At 48.9% G+C, this 13,809-nt stretch overlaps 1 protein-coding gene across 4 annotated transcripts in view; it reads right to left on the reverse strand.

Moving 5' to 3' along the window:
• The window catches only part of LSAMP (limbic system associated membrane protein), a 983,104-nt gene that overhangs the window by 3,840 nt on the left and 965,455 nt on the right, over positions 1 to 13,809 (reverse strand). For 3 of the 4 annotated variants that reach the window (XM_061454023.1, XM_061454026.1, XM_061454022.1), the window contains one exon: positions 10,795 to 10,830. The exons of the other annotated variant lie outside the window; for it this stretch is intronic. In XM_061454023.1, coding sequence (XP_061310007.1) covers positions 10,795 to 10,830 — 36 coding nt within the window. The remainder of the gene's footprint in view (positions 1 to 10,794; positions 10,831 to 13,809) is intronic. 4 annotated transcript variants of the gene reach the window in all.

Consider the following 13,809-nt stretch of genomic DNA (forward strand, 5'->3'; position numbering starts at 1 on the left):
TGGCGGCCGCAGGCAGCGCTCACCCCCGGGAGACCCCCCCCCCCCCCCCCCGGTGCCCCCCAGCACCGGGGGCACCTCCGCGATGGTCTCCGTCCAAGAGGAGACCTCTTCAGCGGCCGCCTGCTTCCATAACCCAGAGCCCGTGCCCTGGGAATGGGCTCTGCACGCTGGTGTCCCCGGCTAACCTGCCCCCCGCAAAGTGCGTGAGCACACGGTACCTTTGAAGGGTGCTTCTTGCACTGCAGCCAGGGAAGGAAGTTTGGTTTATGATAGTAATGAGTTAATAGGGGTATCTGGCAGCTTTTCACTATAGGGCCCTAGACCACACAAGTCGCATCACATGAATCAAATCGAGGAGCAAGCTGAAAGTGGGCGAGGGGAAAAACAACTGCATTTCTCTTCCTCACACCAAAGAGAGACACATTTAAATGTCTGGTGTGGATGCAGGTGGAGCTCTGCCATGGTGCCCAGCTGTGCTGCAACAGCCTCACAGGACACTGCGCCCATGTTTCCGAGGGTTTATCAGTGCCACGCATCCAACCCGGGTGAACTGAGCTGGTTCCTGGCACCCTTCACGGAGACTGAGAGAGCTGCGTCTCTCTCAGGGCTGAAGGGGCCATGTGCAGGGTAAACCCTTCCTTCCATGCAGCATGAAGCCGAGGAGCTGCTGCATGGGCTCACGTGGAGCGTGATGCTGTGAGAGCTTCACCAGCCTCATGTGCTACTGCCAAGGCTGCCTGACCTTTCCTGTTCTAAGTCCCTGTGGCACTTCACAGCATCAACAGGGCAGGTGGAACGGTCCCATTCTGGGTGTTTGCCTCGGGCCGGTTTGATGTGTTTGGCAGTAAAAGAGGTGCAGTTAAAACACTTCTGCTGTGTCAGAGCAAGGCTTGAGGAGGGGGAAAATGTTTGTTTCCATTGTAAACTAAAACGCAAGCAAGTGACTGTCCCTCAGAACACTTTTGCTGATGCTTTGGCTCAGCGCCCTGCAGCGGTGCAGAGATTTGGTCTTTCAGAAGAGGAAATGGCTACACAGAGCTATCTGCCTTCCACACCCTTTGGGGAGGCAGTCCCAGCAGACTTCACAAGTCTTGAATGACTTCCCTGGGACCACCTCTGGGTTAGGACTTGGGCCCCTCACAGGTTTTAGGCCCCTCCATACAACTGGCACAGCACTGCTGGACTTGTTTCACTACAGGGGACATAGAGTCATAGAATGGTTTGGGTTGGAAGGGACCTTAAAGCTCATCCAGGTCCAACCCCCAGCCACAGGCAGGGACACCTTCCACTGAACCAGGCTGCTCCAAGCTTGGTTTAACCCTGCTATACTCTCCTTCTCCGCAGCCTCCTCTGCAGCCAGGCTAAGGGAACTGCTCAGTGTGGGAACTTTTAAGGTCACTTCCAACCCAAACCAGTCTGTGATTCTACATAAGTATTCAGGCTGGACAGGTAATGGGAGCAGGTCCTGGGAGAAGGGGAGATTAAACCCTGATCAGGCATAGGGAAGCAGGGATGGTGGGAGAGAGGCAGGTACAGAGGAATGATGGTGTTTATGGGAAAAGGGAGTTAGGAATTGCCAGGAATGGAAAGGCAAGGAGTCAGTCCCAGCCCATGCCATACCTGAGAGTGAAGTGGGGCTTCTGACAGAGCTGGTTCAGCACGATGTGGTGCCAGATGAGCCTCAAATGCCAACAGACAACAGAGGGCAGGAGCGCGGTGTGAAGGGTGCTGCGAGCTCTGCAGCACGCAGGCGAGCCACACTCACCCCCGAGTGCCCTGTGCAAAGCTCCCTGCCCGGCACCCCTCGGTGCTGCGGGGCAGGGCAGCGATGGGGATGCGCGGTCCCTCTCGGCCCTGCCGGGCCCCGAACCCGCGGTCACAGCGCCGCTTCCCCGCGAGGTGGCAGCCGAAGGCCGAGGAAAGCGGAAGCTCCCGGCGCTACCGGGCCCTCGGTATGGAGCGGGGACAGGCGCGGTGTGTGCCCCAGCCCGGGGTTACAGATGGGACTGAGGCCCCTAGGAGGCAGGGGAGAGGTTGTGGGAGCTTGTTTGTGGTCACAGAATCCCAGACTGGTTTGTGTTGGAAGGGACCTTGAAGCTCATCCAGTTCCAATCCCCTGCCACGGGCAGGGATGCCTCATACTAGAGCAGGTTGCTCCAAGCCCTGTCCTTGAACACTGCCAGGGATGGGGCAGCCACAGCTTCTCTGGGCACCCTGTGCCAGCACCTCAGCACCCTCGAGAATTTTTTTCCTGATACCTAATCTAAATCTCCCCTCTTTCAGTTTAAAGCCGTTCATTTCCCTTTTCTTAACATCACCTGCCCTTCCAAGTCCCTCACTAGACTGACTGTATTTCCCCTTTAGATACTGGAAGGCTGCTGAAAGGTCTCCCTGGAGCCTTCACTTCCCCAGGCTGAAAAAGTCCAGCTCTCTCAGCCTGTCTTCATAGGAGAGGTGCTCCAGCCCCCTGATCATAGAATCATAGAATAGTTAGGGTTGGAAAGGACCTTAAGATCATCTAGTTCCAACACCTCACCTTAGACCATCTCACCCAAGGCTCTGTCTAACCTGGCCTTGAACACAACCAGGGACGAAGCATTCACAACTTCCTTGGGCAGCCTGTGTCAGTGCCTCACCATCCTCACAGTAAAGAACTTCCTCCTTATATCCAGTCTAAAATTCCCCTGTTTAAGTTTTAACTCATTACCCCTTGTCTTATCACTACAGTCCCTGATAAGGAGTCTCTTTCCAGCATCCTTGTAGGCCCCTTTCAGATACTGGAAGTCTGCTCTGCATGGCCTCCTCTGGGCTTACTCTAACAGTGATGGGAAGGAAGGAGAACTGGCCTGATATTTTCCAGGTGCCTTCCACCCTGGGTGGCTGTGGACTCCATGCTGTTGACAGGCTGACTCTACTTACAGCGAGGGCTGGAGTCCTGCTTCTTGAGCAAAAAAAAAGGACCAAAAATGAGGGAGGAATAACAAAAAAAGCCCCCAGACCTCTAAAGGAGAAGCTGCAAGGAGAACGGATGTGCACCATATAGGTATCTCCCTGCAGTCTCACTCCCTGGGGCCTGAAGGGGTCTTGGGTTTTACACTTGCCAGCTCCTCCACAGTAAGTAGTACTTCTAGCCTGTTGACTCTCTTGCCAGGGCTTCAGAAGATGAAATCTTTATTATCATGAAGGCTTAAAAGGAAGGAATACTGTTAATTCCATTTTCAAGGTCATACTTTGAAAGTTATTAATTTCTGTCTTCCAGGGCTTTGCACTCTACTCTGAGGCTTTAGGGATTACCAGCTTCTACTTACTAGGGTTCATTTGGTGCTTTACTCTTACTACTTTCCTGTTTTTCCCCCCTCCCCTTTGAGGAGAAGTCGTGATTTTTCACTCCCTGTTCTTAATGTTGAAACTCTTCTGTGTTCATTACCTGCTCGTATCCCGTTCTTACTGCAGCCCTGCTCCCGTAATTAAAACTGAGCTGTGACTGCAGTGGCAATAGGTTGGCTTTTCCAGAGGTGGAAGCACCAGTGTGTAAACTAGGGAGGATGCCCTCCAGCAACTCTCCAACAAGATTAAGGAAATGTCTCTGGTGTCTATCAATCTTAGCACATGGTTTAATGTATTTCAGCATTTGCTCATGCTCTTTTTTTTTTTAGTGCTGAACAGTTCTTCCCCATGTTTTGGAGCTCATTCATGGTGTACTAAGTGTACTCATCTATCATACCTCATGTCTCAGTGAAGATTCATTCTGTAATGCAGCTCACCCATCCTTCTCTATGGTTTAAAGAATATCCCTCAAATCGTATTCCTTACTGTCTTTCTGAGAAGGTCATGGTGTTCAAGAGCTGCCTGCTTACACCACTTATCCCAGACACTACTCCTAGTCTAGAACTGAACTGTTAACCTGCCTAGTGAGGCTGGTGGTGGCTAGAAGCCCATCTATGTTTCAAGGTTAAACAGATCTTTCATCACCATACCTGTCCTGTAGACGTCAAAACGTGTTTAAAAACACTTGCCCAACTACAGATACAAAATCAGCCACTTAAAACTGCTTTGTCTTCAAACCATTCACTGAAGACCCTCAATATACAAGCAAAACCACCAAGGAAACACATAGCACAAACTTTTCCAGGGGCCATCACAGGGAAGATCTGAACTTTTTCTGCTTTTCACTTTCCTAGGATAGAGCAATCCCTCCCCTCCTCACATCTCCAGCACATTCAGGGCACAGCAGACCAAAGGTGATGCCAGCACATAGTGTGCTGTCTCAATAGGGAACAAACAACACGGCCCCCCTCACTCAGAGCACACACAGCCCCAGAAAGCAGGTTTGCTAATCGGAAGCTCTGGAACCTCTTGAAAAATTAATATTTCCATCAGCTTTCGGCCTGTGTGTTTCCCCACTTCATCCCTGCCATGGTTTTCCACAGGCTTTGCTGGGCATTTGGCATGGGAAAGATGTAAATGGCTGTGGACAGCAATGAAGAAGGAAGGGACACACCAAGGGGTGACTGGAAACAAGACTGGAGCAGAAGAAGAACTAAACTTCTGAACAATACATGTATCATGGCTATAAACAAGCCTGTGTGCTTCTCTCAGTGTTCAGTGAATCAGAGGTGTCATGAGACTCAAGCTGGGCCCACGTACTTGATGTGTATCTCTAAAGCATGTAGTCTCGGTAAATACTACTTCATGTTAATATCACAGTACTGATGTGTGTATGTATGTGCAATTCCCAGTCTCCTTACAGTGCAAGCATGGCTTTAATGCCTGGTCCAGGCATTAGAGCCACAGTGCCTTCCCACTGTCCATTTCCCAGATTAGTAATTGAAAAGGGAAGAGATAGATAATAAAGCTTACACAGGCAGCTGAGCTGGATGAGTCTGGGGGGTACATAAGGTGGTGTGGCTCAGGAGTGTACTCGTGGATCAGTGTGCATGTAACACCTACCATAGAGGCTGCCCGACCGGACCTCACCGAAGCTATGATGGTTATGGCACATCCTTCTCCATGGCCTGACCCCTTGCTCCTGTCCATGCATCCATGCTCCAGATTGCACAGGGACATGCAGGCGATGGTGAGGAAGGGCCAAGCACTTTTGTCCTTTGCTCACCAGGCCTTTCCCTTTTACAGAGGAGCTCTGCTGGCAGACCTGCTTGCCCACAGGAGGGAAGGCGTGCCAGGAGCACTCTGCTTTTCCTGCAAGCCTCATTTCTTTGGAATGGCTGGGTTTTATTCCTGCGTGCCCTCTCCCTCCCCAGTCCCGCACCTCCCTTCTCCCGGTTGTTTTTGTTTTTTGAAGAGAGCGCTTAGACAGCTGTATTAATCATGCAAGCCCAGCCATGTGTAATGTGCTTTATCAACAGCAGAGCAGGCACTGAATGGCAACCAGTTCACAAGTGGGCCTGGTGCAGTGCCTGAGCTGGGAAGATAAACCTGCTGCTTCCCAAACCAACTTACCGTCATGGGTTAGTGGATGGAGAGACTGTTCACTTGGGACAATAACCAGAGGGGAGGCCAAGTTGTTAGGCACATTCTTGAGTGGTTTACACTGGAAATGGAAGGGGGAGGAGGAGGAGGAAGGTAGGAATAACTCTTCGGTCATTTTATCTCAGGGGTTGGAGCAATTTTTGTGTGTGTGTAAGGATTAAATCAAGACAACAGTGTCTATTCTCTATCCTCCTCCTTGCTGCCCTCCACACTTTGGATCCAGTCAGCCCTGGCAGCTCAACACACAAAGGGAGGAGAATGAGAGCAAAAGAACAAGGATTTAGGTACACCTGCTGTGCAGTGGGTATAAGTTGCCTTCATCGCCTCTAAGAAGGAAGGTTTAGTTGATGGCTTCAGAAACTCATCTGACACAGAGATGGTATCAGGCTAGGAGTGTCCCCTGGGCTGGCCATGTCTGGCTCAGGAGGGTTATAGCCTGCCCAAAGCTCTGCTCTGCAGGGTGATCTGTCCATGCTCCAGTGCTGACACTATCAGCATCGCTACCGGACAACTGATTTTCCACGGCGGTTGCTCTTCCATGGGTTTGTTTCTAATCTCTGCAGTGCAGTCGTGTGTTTCCTCTGCCACTGGTCTCACCCAGCCTCCACTCTGCCACCTCACTGCTGCGCCCTCACCTCTGTTCTGCACGCATGCAAAGTGACTGAAGAGACCTTGGAATGCCTTCCCTATCCTAGTGCAAGGGCCCAGCTCAGAGGAATGTCTTTCTGGGACACCCAGCCTCTGTTCCGACCCTCTGCTGCTGCTCTTCCTCACCTGCTGAATTCTCCACAGCATTGTTACTGGAGAGGGTTATGCAAATCTATGCAACCCAGGGCTCATTTTGGAATAAATCAATCTAAATTAAAATTAATGAACAAAAAGTACAGAAACACATCAAGCAGGAAAGCCATTCTCTCTCTTTCCCCCTGTGTCTCTCCTTCTTTAAGAAAAATGGTTTCCTTTATTTAGATTTGGTGGGGTTTTTTTTTGGGGGGGGGGGAGGGGGGAAGAATGGATTTTAATTTTTCTAAAGCAATCTCAGCAAACAGAATCTGTTGCTATTCAGAAAACCCCGCTGAGCAATGTTAGTAGCTGTTGTAACAAACAGTTCTTGCCATTTCTCTTTTCATGCTGTTTCCAGCTGCATCCTTACTACCCCTTTTGGAAAACACTATCATCACCTCTGGCTTCAATTTTATTCACTTTAAAGCACATGGTCAAAATAAGATACACCACCCCCCCCTTGCCTGTTACCTATGAAATAGAAAGAAACAATATGATGTTGGCCTTCTGCCTTCACCCTGGCTTGTCCTTCCTGTTCCCTTGGCCTGAACCCCCACTGTCTTGGTACCCAATGCAGTCCCAGCCCTCAGTGCCTGCAGACCTGCAGGAACGGACACTGACCCAAGCAGCAAGAGAAACTTGGCCTTCCTGAGCATTCACCCTGCTCTTCACCATTCCCTTCACTCACCAAATGGAGAATGAGCTCTTTGCAGAACCTTGGTATCACAGGTGGTTTGATATCACAGGTGGAAAGCCAGGAGAGCTGTGAGTTGTGCTTCCCATCGACAGCCATGGGAGTTATCAGATGCTGATGCTCAGGGCTCAGCCAGCAGAAGAGAGGTGTGCTACAAGAAGTCAGACACACAGCTGAACTGTGCCCCCTGAATGCCTGAGAATTTATGGACATGCCAAACTTGCACATGGCTCCAAACATGCCCTCCTGCACTTGGTCCCTATGGCCATTATTCTTCTTTGCTAGTAGTTTTTATATTAGGATCACAATAGAACAACATTGGCTATTTTGACCTCTTTATGTTGCAGTTTCCTCAGCTCTGCCAACTAGTTTGTTTTACAGGGTGTGAAGACTTGGGTTTTCACCCCTTCTTGGAGTCCATTTGAGAAAGCTCCCTCTGGCCTCAGTGGAGTCCAGACATGGACAAGTTCTTTAGTTGGGCATTAACTAAAGAACCTATTGGTTCTTTAACTGGCCACACTGTACTGCAAGGACTGGTTTCTGTAGACTGTTCCCACACCCCTGCCTAGTCAGCAAGCCTCAAACCATCAAAAGTTAATCCTTTATAGCCTGTCCTCTCTGATGTATCCCCCCATGCGTCTCTCCTTAGTTTCAAAATGTTCATCCTTTTGCTAAAGTGACACGGGAGCTGCTTGCTCAGCAGAACTGGCAGGGCCATGCACTAGAGAAAGGGGAGCAGAGATGGGTGGAGGTGACCACTGCAACAGATGAGCTCTCTTCTCCAACAGCTCGGACTTCCATCGGAAGGGAAGAGGACTGAGAAGGTATTAGAAAGAAAGATGCTCTCTGTTTCCCGCTCTGGTCATCAGACCCAAATGAACATCTCTTTTCTCCCTTCCGCCAGCTCCCACCCACCCAGTGAATGCATTAGTGACAGTACAGGCTACGCAGGCTACAGCTAAATGGAGACTAGCTACAGTCTACAGCCATACAGGGTCATTCTCCAATCAGTGTGTGTTTTGGCAGCAAGACAGGCCTGCTTATTCTCCTTTTCCCTCCCCCTTTGCTAATTACTATCACACTATTGCTATGAAGCTTCTGCCACCCTGCTGGTGGCCTCAAAGGTTGGCACACTTGATGCCATGCAGGCAGTTCTGGATGTGCTGGGAAACACATCATCCACCTTTGCAGAGCTTTCAGGGCATTCAAGCTAAGCACACTGAGAAAGCCCTCATCACAAAACTCCTGTGAGGAAGACTTATGGGTTTTGAAGCCCATGGGTCTGGCTAAGCCATTCTGGTGTGGACATTAGGTGCTAATCATGGAGGAGGGAGTCTATGTTCAAAGGGCTGAGGACAAGCGACAGTGAAGGACAGAGATGGAGCTAGTGCCATAACTGTGACAGACCCCTTTGAGGTTCAGCAGTGATCCCACCGGCCCTGTTGTTGGCAGGTATGGTGTGGAATGAGCAAATTTTCCTTTTCCAGAAGAAAAACCCTTCTGAAAAGCCATCTGATGATTCAGTAAGGCCCCCTTTGTGAGAGCCAGGTCTTGTGTCATCCCATTATAACATAATGTTACAATGCAGACAGGGAGATGTGATGATGTGGCATCATCCCAGAAGACATTTCAGGGCATTTTGAGTGCCCGGCTGCAAAATCAAGGAGGCTGGAAAATGTACCAAGGACAATTCCAGTTGAGAGCTGAATCAGCTGGGCTCCACCAGCCTTTTAGGAAACTGCCTCATCAAATTCAAGCCCCATGTGTTTAGTTGAATGGGCTGCTTCTGAGCCTCCAGCCTGCCTGAAAGCAAGGTGTTTCCACAGCAGCTAACTAATGATAGCAATGCTTAGGCTGATTATAGTGCTCTTCGTCCCAGAACACCTTCATTTTAAATCAGTGCTCAAAACCCAACAGGGCAGGGAGGTGTTACCAAGGCTTAAGAGAAATGGAAATTGAGGGAGGAAGGGGGTGGAGGCTGTGATTCTGTCACTGAGAGGAGGCTTATTTGAGAGCTGAGGACTGCATCTCATAGGGAGAACAAGGTCTAACAGGAAAACTTTGCGCCTAAAGTTTCTTTGAAGGTGGACAGCAAAGTAAAGGCGAATGTTGAGATAAGCACCGACGTCTGACAGTTTGATTAGGAGGGGTATTTGGCATGGAAATCCTGCCCTTGCTCACTTGCGGTCTTTGCTTTATCATTTAGCTTAATGGGCTACGAATTCAAACGCAGATGTAAAGAGGGCTGGCTATGAAAAAAATGAACACTGCCTGCCTGGGGAATTTAAGGATGTATAATAAAAATAATCATAAAAAAGGGGAGCCCTGGGTTTTCCATCAGATAAACATATTTGCCATTGAAAATTCTGCTTAAGAAAGAAGAACACCCCGAATTGGAAACCTCCTCAAACCCTTACATCCCAAACAGCCTCAGCAACTTCAATTTCATATCCAAGCACAAGTTTCATTTGCAAAACGCATGATAATAGTGTTTAATTGGATTTATTTTTCCACACTATGGTCCCAATGGCCTACTTTACTCCTCAGCTCCTTGAATGTTATTTACAAATCACTCTCTGGGATTTAATTTTAATGGTAGCTTGATTTCTCCCTTCTCCCCCCCCCCCCTTTTTTTTTTTTTTTTGTAGGTACTGGTACTTTCCTTTAATTGTATTTGCGGATTTGCCTTTTAAATAGGCAATTGTGACTACAGCATGAGCCTGAATTAAGTTGCCAAGAGCAGAGCTTGATTTGCAAAAGGCGGAGTAGTTAAATGGAGCTGGTACAACACCCAGCATTTATTGTTCTTTTCATGGGAGTACCTGCAGGTGCTTTACTCAGGCAGGTGCTCTTTTGCAAAACAAAGCAGGTTCCTAATAACACTCTACCTCAAAGCTCTGCACAGACATTAACCGTTCAGGCCTCTGAACATCCCATGAGTTGAGTGCATCTTCATCATATGGCAGTGAAGCCAAGGTACTACAGGACTCTAGGCCAAGGTTTTTTAAGTGAATACAGGGACTGGTTGCCTTGTTGTTGGTTTAGTGTCAAACATTGCTTTCAGACACTGGAGCCTGCTTTCTGGGAGTGCCCACTCTCCGTGCTTTTGCAGAACCTCAGTGTTGCATCCAAGCATCTCAGGTCATGCTGCATGGACCAGAGGCATGCTTGGGCAGCACAGAGATGGGAAAAATACTCAGACCCTGTTTTGCCTTCTTGCCTTGAAATAAAGCGGGCACTAACACCTCACCCATGTATCTCTTTCCATGCTTTCTGCCTCAAATACAGCACAATGTGACTGGCAGGCTTGGGGGGGGGGGGGGGGGGGGGGTGTGACAGGGGAACAGGAAAACAACGTGCTTCACTGTGAGCAGTTTGCACATCTAAAGTGAGAAAACCTCCTGGCAGTGATTTAATTTTTACCTTCTCATTTGTCGTTTCCACTGTCTCTGCAAAAGTTTAGGTCTGCTTATGCTGTTGATGCAAATACGTGAGCAAAGACAGCTTAGGACAGGACATATACTTGGAGTAGGTCTGTGGAGAAACTGAACCTCACTGAAGACCATCCAGACCTGGTGAGGACACAATGTCGTGGCTCAAAGCTTGACTAAAGATTGTTGCTGTTTAGTTGATTGGTTTTTGAAGAGGAAAGGGGGAAGGATGAGGGAAGTGAGCAGAAGAGACCAAATGACATGTAGACAAGAAGGGAAAGCCCTTATTTTTCTGCATTTCTAACCTGTTTTGCCCATTCTTAGCTCTGAGCATTTGTCAGGATGATGGAGAATGACCCGGCTAACAAGCTACTTCAACATAAAACATATACTGACCTGGAAAAGGGTTGGGGAGTGTGGGTAAAACTCGCTCTAAGGGGGGAAAAAAAACCAATAAGCAACATGCAGGAGAAAAGGACAAGCCACTTTTCACACCAAGCAAGCAGCAGATACAAACCTGATGGAGTTGTCCATCCCCAAATTAGATGAACTAGGTTTTATATACAAAGCATTTTGCTGGCAACACACCTAATACACATCTACATCCCCTGGGACTGAGAGTCAAAGAGAAGTCATTTGAAAAACTAAACAAACAATATCCACGCAGCAAGAGGGATTAAGCACCTGCAGTGAAGGTAATTGGAGCTGATGGGCCATATCTCCCCTCTGACTTTCAAGACCACTCATGTCATTACACTGGAGCTCCTCTTAGCTACACCTCTGGCTGGAAGCTAGTCTTGGCGCAGAGGTGACTTGTGGAAGTCCTCCATGGGGAGTTGCTGCCTCCCTAGAACGTTCTCCACAATGGATTTCTTGCCCCTGAGGATCTGGTCATGGGAACAATCACCCTGGTGAATCCTCAAGGGCACCCTGCTGCTTTTGAGCTGTTGTCTTGTGAGAGGTTTTGCAGACTCATCAGCCTCGAGTTGCACGCAGCCTGCTGTTTGTTTATAGGGGTTTTGCAGTGTGTCCTTGTTACACGTCACAGCAGGACTTTGTCATACATCACTGCTGGCTTCATGCTTTGCTTCTTCCACACAAGGATCTCAAAGGAATTGCACAGACACTGATGGAAACTGGTGTCAGAGACCTCAGTCTGAGGCTAACAGTAGTGTTAATTCTATTTTACAGGTTGTGCAGTTGATACACAGAACAAGGAAGCAATTTGACCAGGGTCAATGCTGAGCTGTTGGCAGAGCCTGATGCAGAACCAAGACTGACTCTGATCACTGGGTCTCCTTTCATTATCCTCAGAGCTTGCTGGATGCCTCGTACTGACTGAGGCAAGTTCCTAGTCATGGACTCATGACCTCATAGCAGCCTTCCAGTATCTGAAGAGGGCCTATAGGGATGCTGGAGAGGGACTTTTCATTAGGGACTGTAGTGACAGGACAAGGGGTGACGGGCTCAAACTTAAACAGGGGAAGTTTAAATTGGATATAAGGAAGAAATTCTTTCCTGTTAGGGTGGTGAGGCACTGGAATGGGTTGCCCAGGGAGGCTGTGAATGCTGCATCCCTGGCAGTGTTCAAGGCCAGGTTGGACAGAGCCTTGGGTTGCATGGTTTAGTGTGAGGTGTCCCTGTCCATGGTAGGGGGTTGGAACTGGATGATCTTAAGGTCCTTTCCAACCCTAACTGTTCTATGATTCTATGACTGTTCAGTAGGTAGACATCTGGCTGTAGACATATGTGTCACTATGCAGCAGCTGATAGGTGTGGGGCATGGAGTTATCTGCTGGCTTACCTGTAAGGACTAATGCTGACTGCTGATGGACATAGGGCTTGGCAAGATACAATGGTAGTTGGATCCAGGCCCAGCTATTTGGAGGCCAATGCTCTTTATGCAGCATCCTTGGTGCAAAGATCTCATTTCTGACTCGCTGGAGCCCATGGGGACATAGCAGGTCAGGCCCACCTCTGTGACACTGGCACATCTCCTGCCCTCTGGCTTCATGGTAATAATGGAGCAGTTTGAATCCACAGCAGGCACCAGAGGAGATTGTCTCTTGCCTAGGAAATACACAGCTAGACTGGATCTCTGTGTTTATGTAGCAACAGGGGACTATTGTTCTGCGAAAGCAGGCTGTTGTGCTGACATGACTTCCTTGTTATTTACTTTGTTTAAATAACTCAGCTCCCCTTTACCTTCTTCCTGCACAGCAGGCTGCAGACTGCACAGCATAAGCAGTTAAAGCAAAGCACTACGGCCTCATTATCATGCTGCTTTCTATTCAAGGACTCTGCTTCTGTTCCCTTCACCTGCTGTGCCTTGCCTTTATTGCTCCACCTTGGCTCCTTAGCTGTGTCTCAGCCTTGCCCTGTCTGGCTGTCACCCCAACCACTTGCCCCCTTCTCCTGGGTCTCCCCATTACTGACAGCCCTGGGAAAACATGGGGGTTGCACTAAGAACCACTAAGAGAGGTTTTGGCCACGCTGATGCTCCAAACCTCAGCAGCAACCACTATAAGCAAATGCTCAGCTGCCATGAAGCATGGGCAGAGTTAGGAGAAGGGATGTAAGTGTGTGCTGTGTGTGCCAGGGCAGTAAAAGATAATGACAAATTAGAGGCCAGTGCCATCTCTTCTTGGGAACATGCCTCTTGCTGCACTCAGAGCTGTGGGATTGCAGTGATTACTCTACCTGAAGCCTCTGGAGGAGGAAAGGGTGGCATCCTGTCTGCTGCTGCTTCTAATTGGCATAGGCCTTGCCAAATGCTGCTTTACCTCCATGTTTCCTTACTCCCTGAAGGGTGCAGAGGATGCAAGCTGTAGAGTACGCGGCAGCGGACCTGCTGAGGTGGCAGTCTTCTATAATTGAGACAACTCAGCCAGCAGAACTGCATGAGGATGTGTGGCACTGCCCCGTTGTCTTCCATTTTATCCTCTGGGATAGGCTAGCTCTGCGGGAGGCAGGAGTCAACTCATTTGGAAGAAGCTTTCATTTCTTTTCTCTGCCTTGCTAGTATGCACCAGGTGCTTCTGTGATGCTTCTGTGCCTGCTTTTACGGACCTCTGTGTGTGTGCTTGTACATCACACGGGTGTATGTGCATGTATGCACACTTACACGCACATAAACCTATGTATCTGTATGCTTGTACAGCAGATATGTATCTGGTACATATATACACATATTTACACTTCTTTGTAGCATGGGTTAAGATACAAATTGTGACTTACAGTCACATACATTCCATAATGCTTTTCATAGCACTCTGTCAGCTGAGTGGAATGAAAAGAAGCACGTTCCCTCCCTCCTAAACACACCTAGGAATGAAACACTTTCCCTTCAGTTGTGGCACTATTTTTCACATCTGTTGCTCTGCAGTGGCAGCCCTGGCTTGGCCTTTCTGT

Source organism: Pezoporus flaviventris, unplaced genomic scaffold, assembly GCF_033815535.1.
Source record: "Pezoporus flaviventris isolate CSIRO_AGI_PZ_B2104156 unplaced genomic scaffold, CSIRO_AGI_Pfla_v1 ptg000015l, whole genome shotgun sequence".
NCBI lineage: Eukaryota > Metazoa > Chordata > Aves > Psittaciformes > Psittacidae > Pezoporus > Pezoporus flaviventris.